Source organism: Macaca mulatta, chromosome 2 (genome assembly GCF_049350105.2).
Source record: "Macaca mulatta isolate MMU2019108-1 chromosome 2, T2T-MMU8v2.0, whole genome shotgun sequence".
NCBI lineage: Eukaryota > Metazoa > Chordata > Mammalia > Primates > Cercopithecidae > Macaca > Macaca mulatta.
In genome coordinates this window covers 146,242,051-146,266,307 of record NC_133407.1, presented here as the reverse complement: position 1 = coordinate 146,266,307, position 24,257 = coordinate 146,242,051, and the positions used below count along the sequence as shown (strand labels likewise).

At 37.7% G+C, this 24,257-nt stretch overlaps 1 protein-coding gene across 2 annotated transcripts in view; it reads right to left on the bottom strand.

Annotated features, from left to right (window-relative positions):
* Nucleotides 1-24,257, bottom strand: part of GRM7 (glutamate metabotropic receptor 7) — a 902,461-nt gene that overhangs the window by 291,271 nt on the left and 586,933 nt on the right. For both annotated transcript variants that reach the window (XM_015130351.3, XM_015130352.3), the window contains exon 6: nt 4,510-4,710. In XM_015130351.3, coding sequence (XP_014985837.1) covers nt 4,510-4,710 — 201 coding nt within the window. The remainder of the gene's footprint in view (nt 1-4,509; nt 4,711-24,257) is intronic.

Below are 24,257 nucleotides of genomic sequence, written 5' to 3'. Positions count from 1 at the left end.
TCTCTAAGATTTGATTTTTTAACCAAAAGTCAGAAAATTGAATGAGTAAAACATGTCAAGTTCTTTTCCCCTCTAATCTTTGCTCACTTAAAGTGACACAGGACCCACTGATTAAATTTAGCTCAGTTTCTTTGCTTTACAAAACTTTTGAGCCTTGTCATCCATGAGTAAGTACTGCAGTGTCTTAGGAGCCAGAAGTCTCTTAGCTATCATATGGAAGAAAAAGATATCCTCAGAGAAAGAAGATTTTGTTGACCATAGAGTATGATTACAATGATGACCAAAAAAAAAAAAAAAAAAAAAAAACCAAAAGAGAAAAAGTTAGCCCTTCCTGAAATTCCCATGCGACCTCAGATCTAAGAGGAGGCAGCAGGAATGATGCAGGAAGCCCTTGCTCTCAGCAACTTGAATAACATTCAAGGAAGCAGATTGTGGACTTAGTCGTCCTGTGTCTCAAGTATAACATCATCGCTACCTAGCTGTATGGATTTGAACATCGTAATTCTTAAGTTCCCCATGAATCAGTTTCCTTATCTGTAAAAAAAAAAAAAAAAAGAAAAAAGAAAAAAAGAAAAAGAAAAAAATAGCATCCTAAACCATTATGATGTTTTAAAGATAAAATAAGCCAATGCATAAAACGTTTAGCAGTTTCGGGCACACAATAACCACTTAATACACATAAGCCCTATGAATAGCTCAGCTATTTTGGCTTGTCAATAGACAATCCCCTCTTGACAAAATGGGTCTATAATCATTCTCTAAAAGAAGAATCAGGGAAGAACCATCAAGAAAACTTACCAAACAAATTTTATTTTTGTCGCTAGTGTAAGAATGGTCACACATATCCATGAACCAGAATAAAAAATCCAGAAATTGACCTCAGCATATAAAATACGATGATTGAAAAAAATAAAATTTATATTTGTTTGACTCTGGGAAAATTGGTTATACAAATATTAGGAGATTCTGTAACATCAAGAAAAAAATACAGAAAGAACATAACTCGTAGTTGATCTTCTTTCTCTCCATCTAAACTAGGAAACTATTGATCCCCATATTGAATGTGGCTCCTCTTCATTCAGATACTAGGTAACTCCTGAAAGATTGATACCATGTTGTGGTTTTAAATGAGTTGTTATTAAGAGAAAAAAAGTAAAGAGTTTTTTAAAACCATACTATATCCAAACCAGGAAATTAACACTGATAGAATGCTATTAAAACTAATCCGTTGGGGGCCGGGCGCGGTGGCTCAAGCCTGTAATCCCAGCACTTTGGGAGGCCGAGACGGGCGGATCACTAGGTCAGGAGATCGAGACCATCCTGGCGAACACGGTGAAACCCCGTCTCTACTAAAAAATACAAAAAACTAGCCGGGCGAGGCGGCGGGCGCCTGTAGTCCCAGCTACTCGGGAGGCTGAGGCAGGAGAATGGCGGGAACCCGGGGGGCGGAGCTTGCAGTGAGCTGAGATCCGGCCACTGCACTCCAGCCCGGGCGACAGAGCCAGACTCCGTCTCAAAAAAAAAAAAAAAAAAAAAAAAAAAACTAATCCGCAAATGTTATTAAAATTCCTCCACCTTCCCATTAGTGTTTTTTTCTAGCATAGGATTAATCAATATTTCCACATTACATTTGATAGTAATACTTCCTTGGTCTGTTTGAGTCAGAAACAGTTCCTTTATCTATTATTCTCCTGGGCACTTTAGAAAAGTACTTGCCAGTGATTTCATAAAACATCTTTTAATTTGGATTTGTTTGATGTTTCCTTAAAATTAGGTTTAAGGTATACTTTTCGACAGTAAAACCTCAGAAGTGATGCTGTAATCGTGCCACTGTATCGTATCAAAAGACACACAATGTTCATAAGTCTCATTAGTGATGATGTCCACCTTGATCACCTGTTTTACGTGCTATCTCCCAGTTTTCTTCACTACAGAGCTACTATTTTCTTTTTGGTTATTCATATATATCTTGATGGAAGGTACTTTTGACGCTATGCAAATATCTTGTTTCTCATCATACCGTAACCCCATACTTTTAGCATCCCATGATTCTTGCCTAAAAAAATTACTACTTAGGTCTTTACTAAAAGGCCACTCTGTATTTCCATCTTAACTTTATTCCATCATGCTGCCTATTCTCTTGCATTTGTTTAATTAGTTCAAGTTTATTGATATCAGTATGGACTCATGGTTACTTATGTTATTTTATGAGTTATAATCCACTGGGATCCCAGAGTTGGCCAATGGGATCTCTTCCAATTTGGTTTCTGTGCCCTTTCAACATGACCCCTTCAGTTTTTGAGAATTTTCTTGTATTCTGGCACAGCATGCTTCAAGCTTATTTTGGGCTTTCCCTGCCCCAGGACCTTAAAGAATGGTCCCAACCATTCTTTAAGGGTTCTTCTACCTTTTTAATTTAACAATGGTATTTATAAATAATATCTGTGTGCCAGATGTGTTCATTTTTACCTGTGTATCATTGCTCTCAGGCCCTCTCAGGGAACAGAGCCAGGCAGAATTGGTATATATAATACACATATAAAATTTACTTCTATATTCACCCATTGCATGTTTATTAAAAACCATACATATTATAATCCAACACAACAGGGTTCATTCTAGATTTCCCTCAATCCTTATTGGTGGTTTCTATCTTAGATAATGAGAAAACTGGCTCTCATTATTCACAATATATATAATTATTTTCTCAGTCTTATTATATACATAGATTAGCTTCAGAATTGTGAAAAAAACACAGATTTACTAGATATTGTCCAATGAACGTGTACAGCTATTTTTGTCTTCAGCCTTATATAGTCAAATACTATTTTCCAAAATTACTTGCATTCATGATTTATTCCTCACCCTCCTTCACTTTAGTTATGTAATTTATAAGATAATTTGTTACTGTCTGTGTTGAATGTTGCATTGCTCATACATTCAAGTATACTTATTTAATTCTTGGCATGTGAAACATTAAGATGTAAGAGTCGAGACTATTCAAATAGATATTATCGGAGTGTGCTTCCTCCTATTCCTTTTATCCTATTGGCGCATTTTTTCACCTATCTCTACCCACATATTTTAGGTAACCTATTAATTTATAAAAGAGTTTTGTACTTTGAGAAATAAGTTTAAAACTTGAAATATGGTTGATGTGGCAAATTACAAACATTACTTCTATTAACTTGAGTATTCTGATGTTACTTTATAAGTGTGTGTGTGTGTGCGTAGCTTTTCATTTATGGTTCTCGGCTCATAATTACCATAACCTTTGTTATAATGTTGGTGCACTTTAGGCCTCAGAAAACAATTTCTCTTTCCGAATTTCTCCTGCCCTCCTTCTACCAACCTAAGGTAGGATACTAACCTTCCTCCACCTTTCTGTTAACAGGCCATCAGACCCTCATTTTAGAACGGTCCTGTCCCGTATCCTGGAGGAAAAAATGCTGCACAGATAGACCAAGAAAGATGTGGACAGACAGGCCTTGCTGGGTATCACTGCTTAGCCTATTAGTATTAGAGTATATCCTTTGTGTCCAATCACATTTCTTCACGGTTGTCGATCATGCCTATTCAATGAAATCTTCATAAAAGGCCCAAGAGGACAAAGTTCAGAGAGCTGAACACAGGGAGCCTGACAGGAAGGTAAGCAATAACTCATCCGCGTGCAGGGGAGGCCAGCACACCCCAACTCCATGGGGACAGAAGCTCCCACTCTCAGGACCCCTTCAGACCTTGTCCTATGGATCTCTTCATCTGGAGGTTTATTTGTATCCTTTAAAATACCCTTTGTCATAGATTTAAGTAAGTGTTTTACTGAGTTCTGTGAGTTGCTCTAGGAAATTAATCAAACCTGATGAGAGGATTGTCAAAACTCCAGTTTATAGCCAGCCCATTGGAAGCACAGACAAAGCAACCTAGGGTTTGCCACTGTCATTGGAAGTGGCAAGGGGAGGAGTCTTGGGAACCAAGCCTCCAACTTGTGGGGCTTGACAGCATGCCAGATACATCATGTAGGAATTGAAGTAGAGGACACTCAGCTTATGTCCATTGCAGAATTTATTGCTAGCTTGGTGTGTGGGGGAAACCTCTCCCCTGACATTTGGTCATGGAAGTCTTCTATGTGAATTCTTGTTGTGGTATGTGAGCAGAGGAAAAATGGCTTCAGTTTTTCCACATTCAGAGGTACCTACAGCAACTGCTCCTTTCCCTTCCTCTTCTATCCCATACCCACCTGAATTCACCAAAGAAGAATTTGGCTGTGTGCAAAAAAAAAAAAAAAATCTCTATTTCAAGAAAACGAGACCAAACCATAAACCCCCAAATATATTGTAATTCATTCTTCCATTCATTTGCTCATTCATGCATTGATTCAGTCATTTAAAGTTTTATAATCAAGCAAGTTTTGACACATATTTTAAAGCAAATCATAATAAAAATTTAAAACTTATGAAACAGAATGCCAACACTTAGGATTCCAAAAAGGATGGATTTTTGGAGACTCACCATTGAAGTTAACATTGCGGATATACTTCAGCAACTTCTTGCCTCCAGCTTGCTCCATCTCTGGACAGACACCCCGGTAGTCAGCACAGAGATCCTTGTTCATGTGGTGAAGGGCATGAGCCATAGCATAGACCGCGTCAATCACAAACTGGACTTTACCCTCCTGCTCATAGTTGGAATCTTTTCCAATTCTCTCCTGTCCTGCACATTAAAACAAGAAACACACACACACAAATTGGCATTGAGTAGAATGTCTAAATTTAAAAGTAAATTTTCAATTATGCTTAAAGAAAACACTGCTTCGACAACTACAGTAATTCAAGCCACATTTGCCTACCATGTGATAGCCAGCTGGTATCCATATCCAGCTACCACGTTAGATTTCTCTAATAGTTTGTAGTATTTTACTTTGTGACACCTTACCTGCTATTCAAAATATAGTGGTCCCTTAGAATAAAAGGATCTTTGAGATTAGAAGCTGGGTTGCCACACTCAAGTCTGAAAAGCTTGCTTATTCTAGAAAGACCAAATGGATAATGACAGAAAACAAACTAAATTCCACACCTGAACTCATTACTTTCTACATACCTATTGTACCGTCTCAACTGTCGCCTGTCTCAATTGTTAACATTACTGGAGATTCAGATGCTCAGGCTAGAAACACTGATGTCAGTTTTCTTTCTCTTCTCTTTCACAATCCCTGCTCTCACATATGTAAGTCTAATAAATTCTAGCAGTTCTACCTGTGAAATACTGAAGAGTTTCAAACACTCCACCAATGGCCTATTTATGCCTCCTACCATTTTCCATCAGGTGCAAAGCTCATGTCTCCTTTCATCCATTCATTCCTCCATATTCACCTTTACAAACGATCAAGTTAGTCCCACCATTCCCACACTAATAATCCTTCAATGGCTCTCTACTGCCTACAGATTAAATCCAGATCCCTTTTACTGGTAACAGCGGATATTTATCATTTTGCTCCCATCTGCCTAATAATGGTAACAACTGATATTGACTAAGTCCCCACACTGTGTTGAAAGCTGTGGATGTGGGATTTTTATGTCATCATCACTTTGTGAGGTAATTTTTTTTATCCTTATGATACTGATGGGAAAGCTGAGCCTTATAGAGATTAAATCACCTTCCAAAGGTCATTTACAAGTAGAGCAATGATGATGGCCCAGGCTTGTCAGACCCCAAAGCCCACATTCTTCTCATTACCTGGGCCCTGCCTACCCTCTCACATTTATTTTCCTTTTCTTTTTTTTTTTTATTTTTTTTGAGACGGAGTCTCGCTCTGTCGCCCAGGCTGGAGTGCAGTGGCCAGATCTCAGCTCACTGCAAGCTCTGCCTCCCGGGTATTTTCCTTTACTCTTCCACATAGGTGTGACTATTGTTGCTGTTAAACTATCTTTCCTCATGCTGTTTACTTTGCCAGGGAGATCCTTCCTCTTTGCTTCCACCATCATACTTAATTCCCAACTGTTTGTCACACTGAGGCACTCAGTTGCAATTCAACATTCCCATAAAACATTTCAAAACTTGCTTATAGCATTGTCAATAGAATCATATTTTAATGCTCTACCAGGTGTCCAAGACATTTTTCTTGTTTTTACCCTTGGATCCCCACCATTGAACATAGCATTTAGCATCTAGCAGATATTAAATAACACTTGTTGCATTAAATCATGCATTCATTAAGTACATGACACCAGCAGCTCTCTCCAGACCTCTGTCCCTCTATGAAGAATAATTATCCGCAAATTGCATTTCACTTTCACATCAGTATTTTCCAAATTGTTTTCTATGGCACATTTGTGTAGTGAAGAAACAATAAGAGCTCTACAACCTCAACCCCTTTTCCTGCAAAACACACGAAGGTTTCCCAATAGCCACTGTGCTAAAAAGTTTTAGGTTTCTTCACGGAGAGACTTTTCCAGAACATTTAACATTATACATAAAATGTAGTCTCCAAGAGGGAAATTTAGAATTTCCCAAATTTACTTGAATTTGTATTTTTCCATTTCAGAGCACCATTAATATCTCATATGCCAGAGAGCTGTGTTTTATATGTATCTCATTTAAATACCAAATCAACTTTATGCTCACTGCCTGTCACGGGATCTAGGGTTTTTCAGTGTATATAGTATAGGATTTTTTTAAAAAAGATAAAATTTATCATGAATTTATGCAGCTACTTCCCATTCATATTCAGGACTACAGAGTTTTTGCTTAACCTTGACACTCTTAAATCTCTACTTCCTTTCTCTCATAAGGAAAATCTTGGTTCTCAATGATATCGCTACGATTATTCATTTGCTTTATCCCATAATATACAGATAACACTCTTAGAATAACAATCATGTCTAACTAATAGTCTGAAAAGTATAGAACAGCCTTCTGCATATACCTGTATGTGTTTTTCAGTTTTTGCCTGAGTATTTTGGGGAAGAATTTTGAGAAGTAGAGGAGCTTTGTCAAAGGGTAAATTCATGTGTATTTTTTATATATATATATTGGCAAATTGCACTCTAAAAGGATTGCATCATTTTGCCGTCCCACCAGCAATGGATGAAAATGTTTGTTTCTCTGCAACCTCAGCAACAGAGTATGCTGTTGAACTTTAATTTGCGTCAATCAGGTACGTGAGAAATGCTACCCCATTGTGTTTTTATTTGCATTTTTCTTGTTATAAAGGAAATTGAGTTTCTTTCATAAGGAAAGATGCAACTTGTTTCTTGTTTTTGTAAACTGTTCATAAACAAGTCAATTCTGATAAAAAATTACTGGCCATTTTCTTCTGTATTTAAAATTAATTAGATATATTAACTCTTTGAGATTAAGTTGCAAATATTTTTCCCAGTTTGTCATTATTCTTTTACCTCTATTAGGTATCTTTTTTCAAATAAAAATTTATTCTTTTTTTCTAATAAAATGTATTGATTTAGTTTTCTCTTAATACATCTGGATTTTGAATCATGGTTAGAAAAAGTGAGCCCACTTCCAGAGTACAGAAGTTTTCATCCACGTTTTCTCTTAGTACTCATATAATTTTTTAAGTTAAATATTTGACACACTTGGAATGTATTTTGTTATGCAATGTGAGAAACTAATCAAAATTTTATCTTTTACCATATAGCTATGCAGTTATTGCAATATATGACAGTTCACCTTCTCTTGCTGATTTGAGGTTCTGCCTTTACTATATGTTAAATTTCCACGTGACTGGGTCCCTTTATGGATTTTTAAAATCTGTTTCATGGTTTACTTTCTCAATCCATGCACCAAACCAGAGTTTCACTTACAAAGGCTTTATAACATATTTTAATAACTGATACAGCAAGCCCCTCTGTGCCAGATTTGTTGATTTTTAAAGATTTTTCTGAATAATTTATTTCCTCCAATAAAATTTATTAACCATTATCTTCAGAAAGAAAATCTAGCAACGTGGTGGTCCATTTATCGGGTTTTCGTTGTATTTAAAAATAAACTCGCCTAGAACAGAAGCCTTGCTGAGGTTGAATCTTCCTATCTGTACCTTCATTTGCTCAAGTCTAGTTTTGCTTCTCCCAATAGTGTTTAAAGTTTTCTCATACAGGTTTTGAATGTTTCTTGCAAAGTTAGCCACGATGTTTTATTCATTTTTGCTATTATAAGTGTGGTGTTATTTTTCATGAATCGTTTTATTGGTATTTCATCGTATATATAAAAGCTACTCTTTGCTACGTTGTGGCTGTTTTACTGTTTTCCAACCTTCTGTTATGAAAAATTTCAAACATAGAGCAAGGTTAAAAGAACTTTAGAGTGAACCCACTAACTAAATTCTAATATTACCATTTTACTATATTTATTTTATAAGGCTATTCATTTTTAGTATTAATTTTATAACCTGCTACTTTATAAATTTCTCTTATTTTTTATAGAACTTAGAAAAGGCAATCTTGGAGGCATTTTGACCATTATAAAATATACACTATGAAATAGGTTCAGACTAATAATTGAGGGGAGCCATTTCCAAACTATACTAATAAAGACAATCATCCTGGAAAGAATGCCTTGAAAAATAATTGCATTATTTTACATAATAAAATATTTTATTATCTGTGAAACATTGCAGGCTTTATCCCTTTCTCAGAGAGTCTCCAGGTATGTTAACGTATTAAAGGCTCTGAGAAGACTTATGCATTAAATTTGTCTTTGGAGCTAATAGGACTTGAAAATGTAGCCTTATATCAACAAAACCAGAAGTGACAAGTTTATGTTTCATAAAAAGGATTTAAGCTTTATTTTCCTTAGTATGGCAGTCACAATTATTTGCCAATCTCAGAGTCTTTGACTGCTCATATACCATCCCTACTCCTTGTCTCCCAACTGAAATCTGATTCTGTTCAGATATCGGAGGCCACCAATGGGAGTGAGGATTTCTGGACTTTTCACTGAGTTAATCCTGATTTGTCGAAGCCAATCCAATCTCCTCTGCAAGGACTGCTGTAGGAACATGGGATAGGATACAATTCTAGCCAATGAGATATAAAGAAAGAGTTTGCTGGAGAACTTCTGAGAAAGTTTATTTATTCTTATGAAGAGATTAGTCAATTGTATCAAAAATCTCCCACACCGCACCCTGTCCACACACCCTGCAACTACTCTAGTTATTTTGTAGTCCTGAAGAAATGATAGCAAACCACGACAACAGGGTAAATACTTGATAGGGAAGTGAAAATGCAACTGAACTGTGAGTTAGCCAAGCTTGAAATCACCCTCCACTAGGTCTTCCAAGTAATACATGAAATGGTTCAGCCACTTACTAAAGCTTGATCGTCAATATTTTCCAGGTTTATTTAACTACTACACTTCTTATTCATATACCCATTTACAAAATTCTAAGGGACTAGCATTAAACACACCCACACACACACTGAAATACAGTGTTAAGAAATATTTTCAACAACATAGCTTGAAGTGGACCAAAGAAAAAGCAGCTTTTTTTCAATTAATGCTCCATTAACAGGACATTGTTTTGATCTCTGTGATTTAATGAGACATTATTATATTCTTTATTTGGAGGAAGTTCGTCCTTTTCATCACGTTTTCTAGGAAAGAGTCTGCAGTTGAGATAAAATGAGAACTCTGAAGCATTATCTTTTTCCTCTCTGGAATGCAAAGCTTACCTTTTCAAGTCTCCTGATTTTCTCCTCTGTTATTACTTTTGCCCAAAGAGTCCAGTATTTATCTTTAAAAGGCACACTCTTTTAACCTTCTGTTGAATTAATTGTCAGTTGCATTACATAAGAATAACCCATAAATTCTTTCACTTTCAGAATTTCTAATGGTCATGCCATGGGGAAGATCTTTTCTTTGAAATACCTGTTTAATTTGCCCATTTCAGCTTACTGCTTCCTCAGAATATATGCCTTAGATAAAATGTATCAGCAAATTATTAAGATAAAAAAGATATGGAAAATGAAAGATATAATGGATTTGAAATTGTTAATTTAAAAAAAAAAAATCCTGGCCGGGCACGGTAGCCAGTAATCCCAGCACTTTGGGAGGCCGAAGTGGGCGGATCACCTGAGGTCAGGAGTTCGAGACCAGCCTGGCCAACATGGCAAAACCCCATCTGTGCCAAAAATACAAAAATTAGCCAGGCTGGTGGCGCGTGCCTGAAATCACAGCTACTCAAGAGGCTGAAACAGGAGAATTGCCTTGAACCCAGGAGGCAGAGGCTGCAGTGAGCTGAGATTGTGCCACTGCACTTCAGCCTGGGCTACAGAATGAGACTCCGTCTCAAAAAAAAAAAAAAAAAAAAAAAAAAGTCCTGTTTCAAAAGGAAAACCAAAAGAAAGAGAGATGGAGTTATGGTTAGGTGAGGAAACAAATCAAAGATGTTTACTAATGTACACTGAGACACACAGATGCTAGAAAGATTCAGCAGATTTGAACAACTGGCATAAGGCTCCTCATGTGTTTTTAAGGCAATGAATAATTGAAATTTTTATTTCAAATATTAACTGAAGTGATTTCTTTGGAAACTCTGATCTGAAGCTGTGTACCCTTGTGCTGGCAGTGCTTTTAGACTTTGCATTACATAATTTTATTGAATGTAAAGCCTCAAACTTAAATATTTCTTGAGGATGAAGTCCTGAGTAGTAACAGCATATAATTAACTTAAATATTACCGTTTGGATCTATTGTAAATGATAAATGCCTTAATAAATAGTAATTCAATATATTACAAGAGCTTTGAAAAGAGAGTCAGGGCATATTTCTTTTTTTTTTTTAATTTATTTATTATTATTATACTTTAAGTTGTAGGGTACATGTGCATAACGTGCAGGTTTGTTACATATGTATACTTGTGCCATGTTGGTGTGCTGCACCCATCAACTCGTCATTTACATCAGGTATAACTCCCAATGCAATCCCTCCCCCCTCCACCCTCCCCATGATAGGCCCCAGTGTGTGATGTTCCCCTTCCTGAGTCCAAGTGATCTCATTGTTCAGTCCCCACCTATGAGTGAGAACATGCGGTGTTTGGTTTTCTGTTCTTGTGATAGTTTGCTAAGAATGATGGTTTCCAGCTGCATCCATGTCCCTACAAAGGACACAAACTCATCCTTTTTGATGGCTGCATAGTATTCCATGGTGTATATGTGCCACATTTTCTTAATCCAATCTGTCACTGATGGACATTTGGGTTGATTCCAAGTCTTTGCTATTGTGAATAGTGCTACAATAAACATACGTGTGCATGTGTCTTTATAGCAGCATAATTTATAATCCTTTGGGTATATACCCAGTAATGGGATGGCTGGGTCATATGGTACATCTAGTTCTAGATCCTTGAGGAATCGCCATACGGTTTTCCATAATGGTTGAACTAGTTTACAATCCCACCAACAGTGTAAAAGTGTTCCTATTTCTCCACATCCTCTCCAGCACCTGTTGTTTCCTGACTTTTTAATGATCGCCATTCTAACTGGTGTGAGATGGTATCTCATTGTGGTTTGGATTTGCATTTCTCTGATGGCCAGTGATGATGAGCATTTTTTCATGTGTCTGTTGGCTGTATGAATGTCTTCTTTTGAGAAATGTCTGTTCATATCCTTTGCCCATATTTGATGAGGTGGTTTGTTTTTTTCTTGTAAATTTGTTGGAGTTCTTTGTAGGTTCTGGATATTAGCCCTTTGTCAGATGAGTAGATTGCAAAAATGTTCTCCCATTCTGTAGGTTGCCTGTTCACTCTGATGGTAGTTTCTTTTGCTGTGCAGAAGCTCTTTAGTTTAATGAGATCCCATTTGTCAATTTTGGCTTTTGCTGCCGTTGCTTTTGGTGTTTTAGACATGAAGTCTTTGCCCATGCCTATGTCCTGAATGGTACTACCTAGGTTTTCCTCTAGGATTTTTATGGTACTAGGTCTAACATTTAAGTCTCTAATCCATCTTGAATTAATTTTCGTGTAAGGAGTAAGGAAAGGATCCAGTTTCAGCTTTCTACTTATGGCTAGCCAATTTTCCCAGCACCATTTATTAAATAGGGAATCCTTTCCCCTTTTCTTGTTTCTCTCAGGTTTGTCAAAGATCAGATGGCTGTAGATGTGTGGTATTATTTCTGAGGACTCTGTTCTGTTCCATTGGTCTATATCTCTGTTTTGGTACCAGTACCATGCTGTTTTGGTTACTGTAGCCTTGTAGTATAGTTTGAAGTCAGGTAGCGTGATGCCTCCAGCTTTGTTCTTTTGACTTAGGATTGTCTTGGAGATGCGGGCTCTTTTTTGGTTCCATATGAACTTTAAAGCAGTTTTTTCCAATTCTGTGAAGAAACTCATTGGTAGCTTGATGGGGATGGCATTGAATCTATAAATTACCTTGGGCAGTATGGCCATTTTCATGATATTCATTCTTCCTATCCATGAGCATGGTATGTTCTTCCATTTGTTTGTGTCCTCTTTGATTTCACTGAGCAGTGGTTTGTAGTTCTCCTTGAAGAGGTCCTTTACATCCCTTGTAAGTTGGATTCCTAGGTATTTTATTCTCTTTGAAGCAATTGTGAATGGAAGTTCATTCCTGATTTGGCTCTCTGTTTGTCTGTTACTGGTGTGTAAGAATGCTTGTGATTTTTGCACATTAATTTTGTATCCTGAGACTTTGCTGAAGTTGCTTATCAGCTTAAGGAGATTTTGGGCTGAGACAATGGGGTTTTCTAAATATACAATCATGTCATCTGCAAACAGGGACAATTTGACTTCTTCTTTTCCTAACTGAATACCCTTGATTTCTTTCTCTTGCCTAATTGCCCTAGCCAGAACTTCCAACACTATGTTGAATAAGAGTGGTGAGAGAGGGCATCCCTGTCTTGTGCCAGTTTTCAAAGGGAATTTTTCCAGTTTTTGCCCATTCAGTATGATATTGGCTGTGGGTTTGTCATAAATAGCTCTTATTATTTTGAGGTACGTTCCATCAATACCGAATTTATTGAGCGTTTTTAGCATGAAGGGCTGTTGAATTTTGTCAAAAGCCTTTTCTGCATCTATTGAGATAATCATGTGGTTCTTGTCTTTGGTTTTGTTTACATGCTGGATTATGTTTATTGATTTGCGAATGTTGAACCAGCCTTGCATCCCAGGGATGAAGCCCACTTGATCATGGTGGATAAGCTTTTTGATGTGTTGCTGAATCCGGTTTGCCAGTATTTTATTGAGGATTTTTGCATCGATGTTCATCAGGGATATTGGTCTAAAATTCTCTTTTTTTGTTATGTCTCTGCCAGGCTTTGGTATCAGGATGATGTTGGCCTCATAAAATGAGTTAGGGAGGATTCCCTCTTTTTCTATTGATTGGAATAGTTTCAGAAGGAATGGTACCAACTCCTCCTTGTACCTCTGGTAGAATTCAGCTGTGAATCCATCTGGTCCTGGACTTTTTTTGGTTGGTAGGCTATTAATTATTGCCTCAGTTTCAGAGCCTGCTATTGGTCTATTCAGGGATTCAACTTCTTCCTGGTTTAGTCTTGGAAGAGTGTAAGCGTCCAGGAAATTATCCATTTCTTCTAGATTTTCCAGTTTATTTGCGTAGAGGTGTTTATAGTATTCTCTGATGGTAGTTTGTATTTCTGTGGGGTCAGTGGTGATATCCCCTTTATCATTTTTAATTGCGTCAATTTGATTCTTCTCTCTTTTCTTCTTTATTAGTCTTGCTAGTGGTCTGTCAATTTTGTTGATCTTTTCAAAAAACCAACTCCTGCATTCATTGATTTTTTGGAGAGTTTTTTGTGTCTCTATCTCCTTCAGTTCTGCTCTGATCTTAGTTATTTCTTGCCTTCTGCTAGCTTTCGAATGTGTTTGCTCTTGCTCCTCTAGTTCTTTTAATTGCGATGTTAGAGTGTCAATTTTAGATCTTTCCTGCTTTCTCTTGTGGGCATTTAGTGCTATAAATTTCCCTCTACACACTGCTTTAAATGTGTCCCAGAGATTCTGGTATGTTGTATCTTTGTTCTCATTGGTTTCAAAGAACATTTTTATTTCTGCCTTCATTTCGTTATGTACCCAGTAGTCATTCAGGAGCAGGTTGTTCAGTTTCCATGTAGTTGAGCAGTTTTGATTGAGTTTCTTAGTCCTGAGTTCTAGTTTGATTGCACTGTGGTCTGAGAGACAGTTTGTTATAATTTCTGTTCTTGTACATTTGCTGAGGAGTGCTTTACTTCCAATTACGTGGTCGATTTTGGAGTAAGTACGATGTGGTGCTGAGAAGAATGGATATTCTGTTGATTTGGGGTGGAGAGTTCTATAGATGTCTATTAGGTCTGCTTGCTGCAGAGATGAGTTCAATTCCTGGATATCCTTGTTAACTTTCTGTCTCGTTGATCTGTCTAATGTTGACAGTGGAGTGTTGAAGTCTCCCATTATTATTGTATGGGAGTCTAAGTCTCTTTGTAAGTCTCTAAGGACTTGCTTGATGAATCTGGGTGCTCCTGTATTGGGTGCATATATATTTAGGATAGTTAGCTCTTCCTGTTGAATTGATCCCTTTACCATTATGTAATGGCCTTCTTTGTCTCTTTTGATCTTTGATGGTTTAAAGTCTGTTTTATCAGAGACTAGGATTGCAACCCCCGCTTTTTTTTGTTCTCCATTTGCTTGGTAAATCTTCCTCCATCCCTTTATTTTGAGCCTATGTATGTCTCTGCGTGTGAGATGGGTCTCCTGAATACAGCAGACTGATGGGTCTTGACTCTTTATCCAGTTTGCCAGTCTGTGTCTTTTAATTGGAGCATTTAGTCCATTTACATTGAAGGTTAAGATTGTTATGTGTGAACTTGATCCTGCCATTATGATATTAACTGGTTATTTTGCTCGTTAGTTGATGCAGTTTCTTCCTAGCATCCATGGTCTTTACATTTTGGCATGTTTTTGCAATGGCTGGTACCGGTTGTTCCTTTCCATGTTTAGTGCTTCCTTCAGGGTCTCTTGTAAGGCAGGCCTGGTGGTGACAAAATCTCTAAACATTTGCTTATCTGTAAAGGATTTTATTTCTCCTTCACTTATGAAACTTAGTTTGGCTGCATATGAAATTCTGGGTTTAAAATTCTTTTCTTTAAGAATGTTGAATATTGGCCCCCACTCTCTTCTGGCTTGGAGAGTTTCTGCCGAGAGATCTGCTGTTAGTCTGATGGGCTTCCCTTTGTGGGTAACCCGACCTTTCTCTCTGACTGCCCTTAAGATTTTTTCCTTCATTTCCACTTTGGTGAATCTGGCAATTATGTGTCTTGGAGTTGCTCTTCTCGAGGAGTATCTTTGTGGCGTTCTCTGTATTTCCTGGATTTGAATGTTGGCCTGCCCTACTAGGTTGGGGAAGTTCTCCTGGATGATATCCTGAAGAGTGTTTTCCAACTTGGGTCCATTTTCCCCCTCACTTTCAGGCACCCCAATCAGACGTAGATTTGGTCTTTTTACATAATCCCATACTTCTTGCAGGCTTTGTTCATTTCTTTTTCTTCTTTTTTCTTTTGGTTTCTCTTCTCGCTTCATTTCATTCATTTGATCCTCAATCGCTGATACTCTTTCTTCCAGTTGATCGAGTCGGTTACTGAAGCTTGTGCATTTGTCACGTATTTCTCATGTCATGGTTTTCATATCTTTCATTTCGTTTATGACCTTCTCTGCATTAATTACTCTAGCCATCAATTCTTCCACTTTTTTTTCAAGATTTTTAGTTTCTTTGCGCTGGGTACGTAATTCCTCCTTTAGCTCTGAGAAATTTGATGGACTGAAGCCTTCTTCTCTCATCTCGTCAAAGTCATTCTCCGTCCAGCTTTGATCCATTGCTGGCGATGAGCTGCGCTCCTTTGCCGGGGGAGATGCGCTCTTATTTTTGGAATTTCCAGCTTTTCTGCCCTGCTTTTTCCCCATCTTTGTGGTTTTATCTGCCTCTGGTCTTTGATGATGGTGATGTGCTGATGGGCTTTTGGTGTAGGTGTCCTTCCTGTTTGATAGTTTTCCTTCTAACAGTCAGGACCCTCAGCTGTAGGTCTGTTGGAGATTGCTTGAGGTCCACTCCAGACCCTGTTTGCCTGGGTATCCGCAGCAGAGGCTGCAGAAGATAGAATATTTCTGAACAGCGAGTGTACCTGTCTGATTCTTGCTTTGGAAGCTTCCTCTCAGGGGTGTACTCCACCCTGTGAGGTGTGGGGTGTCAGACTGCCCCTAGTGGGGGATGTCTCCCAGTTAGGCTACTCAGGGGTCAGGGACCCACTTGAGCAGGGAGTCTGTCCCTTCTCAGATCTCAACCTCCGTGTTGGGAGATCCACTGCTCTCTTCAAAGCTGTCAGACAGAGTCGTTTGCATCTGCAGAGGTTTCGGCTGCGTTTGTTATTGGTTGTTATTGTTTACTGTGCCCTGTCCCCAGAGGTGGAGTCTACAGAGACAGGCAGGTTTCCTTGAGCTGCTGTGAACTCCACCCAGTTCGAGCTTCCCAGCAGCTTTGTTTACCTACTTAAGCCTCAGCAATGGCGGGTGCCCCTCCCCCAGCCTCGCTGCTGCCTTGCCGGTAGATCACAGACTGCTGTGCTAGCAATGAGGGAGGCTCCGTGGGTGTGGGACCCTCCTGGCCATGTGTGGGATATGATCTCCTGGTGTGCCTGTTTGCTTAAAGCGCAGTATTGGGGTGGGAGTTACCCGATTTTCCAGGTGTTGTGTGTCTCAGTTCCCCTGGCTAGGAAAAGGGATTCCCTTCCCCCTTGCGCTTCCCAGGTGAGGCAATGCCTCGCCCTGCTTCAGCTCTCGCTGGTCGGGCTGCAGCAGCTGACCAGCACCGATCGTCTGGCACTCCCCAGTGAGATGAACCCAGTACCTCAGTTGAAAATGCAGAAATCACCGGTCTTCTGTGTGGCTGGCGCTGGGAGTTGGAGACTGCAGCTGTTCCTATTCAGCCATCTTGCTCCTCCCCCCATCCAGGGCTAATTTCATTTGCGACAAACTGCTATATTCTGGATGAAGGGGACACAGGGACAGCAGGGTGGATATCCTGGAGTGTTACAGAATGTTGCTGGGTTCTAAAAGTGCTACAGTAACCTAGCACGTCTCATTGCAAAGCTGCTGCAGCTTTGTAATATTTAAAAATAAATTTAAAGATAAATAGATAAATAACTCTGTCGACTGGGTACTATTCCTCCTCAAGGGTAGGCATTTCTCTTTATAAAATGAATATTAATGGAAAACTAAGATTCTGTGTTATATTGAAGTTTACTTTAGTGCCATCTTTCATAGTATCCACATTTAGAGAATCCCAGAGTAAAATCCTATGGCCTTGTGAGAATTATCAATAGAAGCAAAGTCAAAAGGTCTGGAATGAGACAAAATGTCTGCAGTATTGCTGTGCCTCTATTTGCAGGTGAAGATGAGTGAGAATTGAATGTGATGAACGACTCCTGAAAAGAATGCTGGGGTTCACAGTGGGTCATAGCACCACCGGCAGCACGTGTTCATTGCGAACTTTCGGTGCACCAGGCTCTGTGGAAGCACTTTTCATGGTTTGACTTTTTAACCCTCACAGCACCCTTCTGAGACAAGTACTATTAATAATATTTTCTCCATTTGCCTTCCATTTCTTGCCTCTGTGTTACTTCGTTGCACATTATAAAAAAAGAGCCAAATGGTTTCTTCCCTATCCACACAGGAAAAAGCGACACACTTGTCCTCCCACCCCCACCCCCCTTTAATTCTTTTCATTTTCGATATTAGTTTAGGGTCATAAGTAATCTAAAAGTTCATGCTGGCCACTATTTTTATTTACATCCTCTTATACCTACTGAATGTTTCAGCAGAATTTCCTGCAAGGAGGATGGTTTTGACAACCACCACTGTATTCTTGCTTGACTTCTCTTTGGGTGGAAAAGTTAATGCCCAGAACAACTGACAAAAGGCTGGCAGAGAAATGAAGAAAACAGCGCAAAAAGGCCAGATGACTTACTCATTGATCTTCCAGCTTAAATGACCAAAATTCGATTGCAATTGAACCATTAACATCCTAATGTTCTGCAGTAGAAGTACTGAGTGCTCTGCTAAAGATTCAAAAAGAATTACAGCAAAGGAAAAAAAAAGTCTAGCTAAAACCCATTATTTCTAAGCATTTTTCAACTAGGATGCTTCCTTGAGAGCTATTCATTTTCACTTAAAACTGTGTTTTCTTCTGCAATTCCATTTTCAATTTCCAGGTAAGTACAAGAAAAGATACATGCAGTGAATAAACGTGTGTTGGGAGTAGGGGGTGGATAATGAGGATGTGTTTAGGTACATTGCACACAGAGACTGAGGTTGAATGGAGGAATGTTTCCATCTCATGTTTACACACTCCAAACATGTGAAAGATGTCCTGAGAGACTCCACCAAGGACTTTATGGCCAAGAGCAATTTGTTGTGGGTAATGCTAATCAGTTCAGTAAAGGTAAAAACACTGTTTGCTACTAAAACTAACATAAGAAAACTTAATATACATTGTTACCAGACAAACAAACAAAACGATATGGTTTCCTAAAGAAGCATATAGTTTCAGTTTCAATGTCTTACATAGATTTCCTTCTCCTAAGCTTTCTTAAGACAATTTTCTACTTCAACAATTTTGATTGGTCCTCTTCTACAAGCCATAGAATCATTGAAAAAGTATTCTTTCTAGAATTGACTTAAAGAAACGTCTCTATAGATGCCTGTCCTCTTAACTCATTCCTCAACCAAACCTCCTTCAATAAGGAGGTTGTATCACTCTGAAACTCTGTTTATGCCATCCCAGGAGTTGTATTCAGGTTGAACTTTTAGGACATTCATGTATCTGTTTATTCACAAAAGCATTAAGAAGCCAGATGAAATAATGGATCTGTTCAATTATCACCAATAGTTGCTAAAAGCATGAGATAAAAGGATGATGGGAACTTTGCAGTGAATAGATCAGGCTGACAACCCTGGAATCCTAGCTTAATCTTTTTTCCTCCTCCTGTTTTGTTCTTGACATTAGCCAGTTTTTTGTTTGTTAGTTTGGAAAACGGCATTATATACATATGTAGCCATGTAAACCAACAACAACAAAAAACCTTCACAAAAACATAAATTTTCAGAGTAGAAAGGAAAATGTCACCTTGTCGTCTTGTGCCTAGGATATTCCCTTTTCTAAATATAACTACTCTCATTCCTTATGTTAATAACACACAAAATTAAGAAACAGATTTTATGTGTTTTCTAATGTGATGCAATACTAAATGTATACCACCACCTTGTAGAAATTCTGTCAAATACATAACCATATAAACACAGAAAGAAAGAAAGCAAGAGACATAAACCTGACTAAGCTCTGGATCTATGCATTAATTTACAGGAAATGCAGAAAATAAAGAAAATATACATCAAAAGTAAAATTCAATTCTCACAGGACTGTTCTGACAAATGGCAAGAAGTAAAAAGAAAAGAAGGAAACATATTTAGATTACAGAAAAAATTGAGAAACGTATCAAATAAATGTGAGATGTACAATGTATTTAGATCCTGATGTGAAAAAAACAATTTTATAAAGACATTTATGAGAGAAGGGAGAGACTAGCTATTCAATGATGATAATGAACTATTGTCTTTTGTGTGTATTATACATTTTTTGAGAGCAATTATCTCTTAAAGTTGCATGCTGTAGTATTTAAAATAAAATCATATGTAAAGGTTTACTTTGAACTGGCCAATGGTGAGGGAAAAAATATGTATAGGGTATATGTAAAAATAAATTGGCCAGATATTGACAGCTGTTGGGGTTCAGTGATGGATACATGGTGATTCATTACACTACTCTTTCTGCTTTTGTGTTGGTCTGAAGGATCAGATGATGCTCATGAAAATAAAAATAAAAGACGGAGAAGACCAGAAAAAGAGGAGGAGGAAGTAGAATAAAAAGAAGAGGAGGAGGAGGAGGAGGAGGATAGAAACGAAAAGGAGGAAGAAAAAAAAGAAGATCAAGATGACATAAGGGGGAAATAGGGAGGGTGTGCGGAGGAGGCAAGAGAGGAGATGAAGTTAGTTGCATCTAAGGATATCTACCATGTACCAGACACTCTCCTAAAGATGAGGGATACAGATATAAATAATAATACAACATGTTGTCAGCTTTCACAGTTCTACTCAAATACTTCTGCTGAAAACCAGGGTTTCCACTCTCATGTCAGGTCTTACAGATGCTCTTGGATTAATGTGCTTCCCATGTATCTAATTAAGGGGCACACATATTGCAGAAGCTATGGCATATGGGAAGGTTCATCTAACTCCCACGGGACTTTAGCCCCTTCCTGGATGAAACCTAGGCATGTTGTGGGGATAGAATGATTGCATCTCACTGGTAGCATGCCCCTTCACCTCCTTAAGCACACAGATAAAACACAAGGGAATTCATCTCACTTCAGAATTTGAAAGGATATTTCAGAATCATCAGTTTCATCAAAGTTTATTTTTAGAAAAGTCATACTTGAAAGTCCTAGTTAGAGCAACCAGGCAAGAGAAAGATACAAAAGGCATTTAAAGGAAACGAAGTCAAACTATCTTTGTTTGAAGATGCTGTGAATTCATTCCTACAAGACTCTATAGTCTCAGCCCAAAAGCTTCCAGAACAATTTCAGCAACGTTTCTGGATACAAAATCAATATACAAAAATTAGTAGCATTTCTATATGCCAATAGCATCCAAGCTCAGTACCAAATGAAGAATGTAATCTCATTCACAATAGTCACAAAAAGTACTGAGGAATATAGCTAACCAGGTGAAAGATCTCTAAAACAACAATTACAAAACACTGCTGAAAGAAATGAGAGATGACACAAACAAATAGAAAAACATTCTATGTTCATGAATAGGAATAATCAATATTCTTCACAGAATTAGAAAAAAAAAAAAAAAACTAATCTAAAAATCATATGGAACCAAAAAGAGCCCAAATAGCCAAGGCAATCCTAAGCAAAAAGAACAAAACTGAACACATTACATTACACAACTTCAAGCTATACTATAAGGCTACAGTAAACCAAACAGCATGGTACTGGCACAAAACAGACACATAGACCAATGGAATAGCATAGAGAGCCCAAAAATAAAGCTGCACACTTACAGACAACTGATCTTTGACAAAGGTGACAAAAATGACCAATGGGGAAAGGATTCATTCAATAAATGGTGCTGGGATAACTGCAGAAGACTGCAGAAGATTGAAATTGTACCACCTCCTTATACCATATACAAAAATTAACCCAAGATATATAAAAACTTAAATGTAAAACTTAAAACTATAAAAGCTCTTTAAGAAAATTTGGAAATGCCATTCTAGATATAGGCCCTGTCAAAAATTTTATGAAGATAACAAACGTAATTGCAACAAAAAATGACAAATGTGACCTATTTAAACTAAAGAGCTTCTGCACAGCAAAAGAAACCATCAATGGAGTAAACAGACAACCCAAAAAATTGGAGAAAATATTTTCAATGTACACATCCAATAAAGATCTAATATCCAGAATCTATAATGAACTTAAACAAATTAACAAGCAAAAACCAAATAATCTTATTAAAAAGTGGGCAAAGGACATGAACAGACACTTTTCGAAAGAAGACATATTCGTGGTCAAAACACATGAAAAAATGCTCAACATCACTAATCATTAGAGAAATGTAAATCAAAACCACAATTAGATACCATCTCATACCAGTCAGAATGGCTATTATTAAATGGTCAGATGCTGGTGAGGTTGCAGAAAAAAAGGTAATGTTTACACACTTCTGGTGTGAATGTAAATTAGTTCAGCCACTGTGGAAAGCAGTTTGGTCATTTCTCAAAGAACTTAAAACAGAATTACCATTTGACCAAATAATCCCATTACCGGGTATATACCCAAAGGAACATAAATTGTTCTAACATAAAGATACATGCACATACATGTTCATGGCAGCACTATTCCCAATAGTAAAGACATGGCATTGACCTGGATTCTCATCAATGGTAGACTGGATAAAGAAAATGTGGTACATATACACCATGGAATACTGTACATCCATAAAAACAAGAATGAGATAACGTCCTTTAGCAGCAACATGGATGGAACCAAAGGCCACTATTCTAAGCACACTAATGCAGGAACAGAAAGCCAAACATTAAACTTTCTCACTTACAATGGTGAGCTACACATTGAGCACACATAGACACAAAGAAGGGGACAGTACAGGTTGGGGCCTATTTGAGGCTAGAGGATAAGAACTGAAAAACTATCTATTGGACACTATGCTTATTACTTGCATGACAACATAATATGTACACCAAACCCCCACGACACTCAGTTTATCTATAGAACCAAGCTGCATATGTACACTTGAAACTAAGCTAAAATTAAAATTAAAAAGCCATGATTTCACCCATTTAATCTCTAGTTGTATGTCTTATGGGTATATTGGATTACCTCTAGTGATTGCAACTGTAAATAGGAAAGAAAAATATACATGCACATACACTGAACACCCTAAAGGCAAGTCTAGGTCTTCAAAATTTCTACATGCCCAGAATCTAAAACTAGGTCTGGCATACAGTGGACATCCAGTAAAGGTATGTTTAATAGAGGATAAAGGAATAAGTGAATGCACTGAAAAGGGAAATAAAATAATGAGAAAGTAACATCTGTAAAAATGTGAAAAAGGAAAGTTACAATGCTTCACCTTAGATAGCTGATAGTTTGGATGAAGAATATAATTCCAGAGACCAGGGAATTTCCGACAAAGATGAAGAAAAAAATAGCAGTACATTAAGCCTTGATATTTGAGCTCTTTATCATGAATTGGCTTCTCAAATGGCTAAAGACCCTACTTCTCTACCTGTCACTGCTTTCACTTTTTTCAATTAATTTATTCAAGTAAAGATGATATAAATACCCTGTGAGCTTTTTTTAATGATTAATTTTATATTAAGACAATTACATATATACATTTACCTCTTCACATATACTTTTGACCATGTAGTCATGATCATTCAAGAATGAAATAGATGGGTTTCTTCATCATGAGTCCTAACGATATTCATAACTGAGGAAAAAGAGTCTGTATATTTCCCAACACAGAGGTTCTGAGGGCTCTGAGCTAATTATGCATGTCATATTTCACTTGTCCCAAGAAAAACAGAACAGCTGACCTGACAAGGAAATATTTGTAACCATCTGCTAACCAGAAGGTTGAAATGGACCGTTCACCATTAGAACAAACTTGACGATTTGCTTGACGAGCAACTAACCACTCCCTGCTACCCACAGAAGGAAAGTCATTTAATAGCAATGTAAAGGCCATGCTCAGTAGAGCAGTATTGAGAACACTGTCTTAAAATCCAGGCTCAGTTTAAAACACTTTCATGTCACTACTATGGTTTAATGGGGAAGGACTCCTTCAAAAATCTTAACATTTTGAAACTAGTGTGATGGTACTTCCATCTTTCTTATAATCAATCCAACCATTGTAAAAGAGTTAGGAGCTTGCAGGCTGGTAGAGAGAAACCTGGGTTGAAACTCTACCTCTTCATGTATTATATTTGTGACTAAAATCAAGTTATATAGCATCCCCAAGCTCATCATTTCTTCATGTATAAAAGGTAGTCATCCCCAAAGAGAAACATTATATTCTTTGTGTGGCTAGATGCTGTAAGGAACATTGTGTTACTTCCAATGTCTCCAAGCCCACAGTCAGAAATAAATTACCAAAATAAGGGCCAGAATGTATCTCAGTATTGCTACCGTTGATAGCTTTACACTTAAATTTCATTTCCAAAGTTCACCTGCATTTTCCTAGGCTCAAGTGACTGCCCTCCTCTAGAACATTCTCAGAAATAAATCGTTCATGCCTCCCTTTGAAGCTTTACTGCCCACTGGACATGCCTCTCTGATCATACGTCTGCTAAGCTCTCATCCCTGTATGCCAATTCTCTATTGTTTAACAACCAGCTCCCTCCATCTTTCCAAATATTTTGTGCTCTCTGGAACTCCAAATCCACACTGAGCACTCCTCAATGCAACCTTATCCTAGTTTTCAAATAGTTCCTTAACTAAAACCTGGAGGTTTGCTGAGAACACTGCTTCCCCTAGGGCTCTATTAAGTAGAAGTATTTTTCTCCCTTGCATAGCCCCATGTATCTCAATGTCCTTCTTATTTCCCAATGCCACTTGCATTCTCAAATTTGTTTCTCCCTGTGTACAACAGAAAA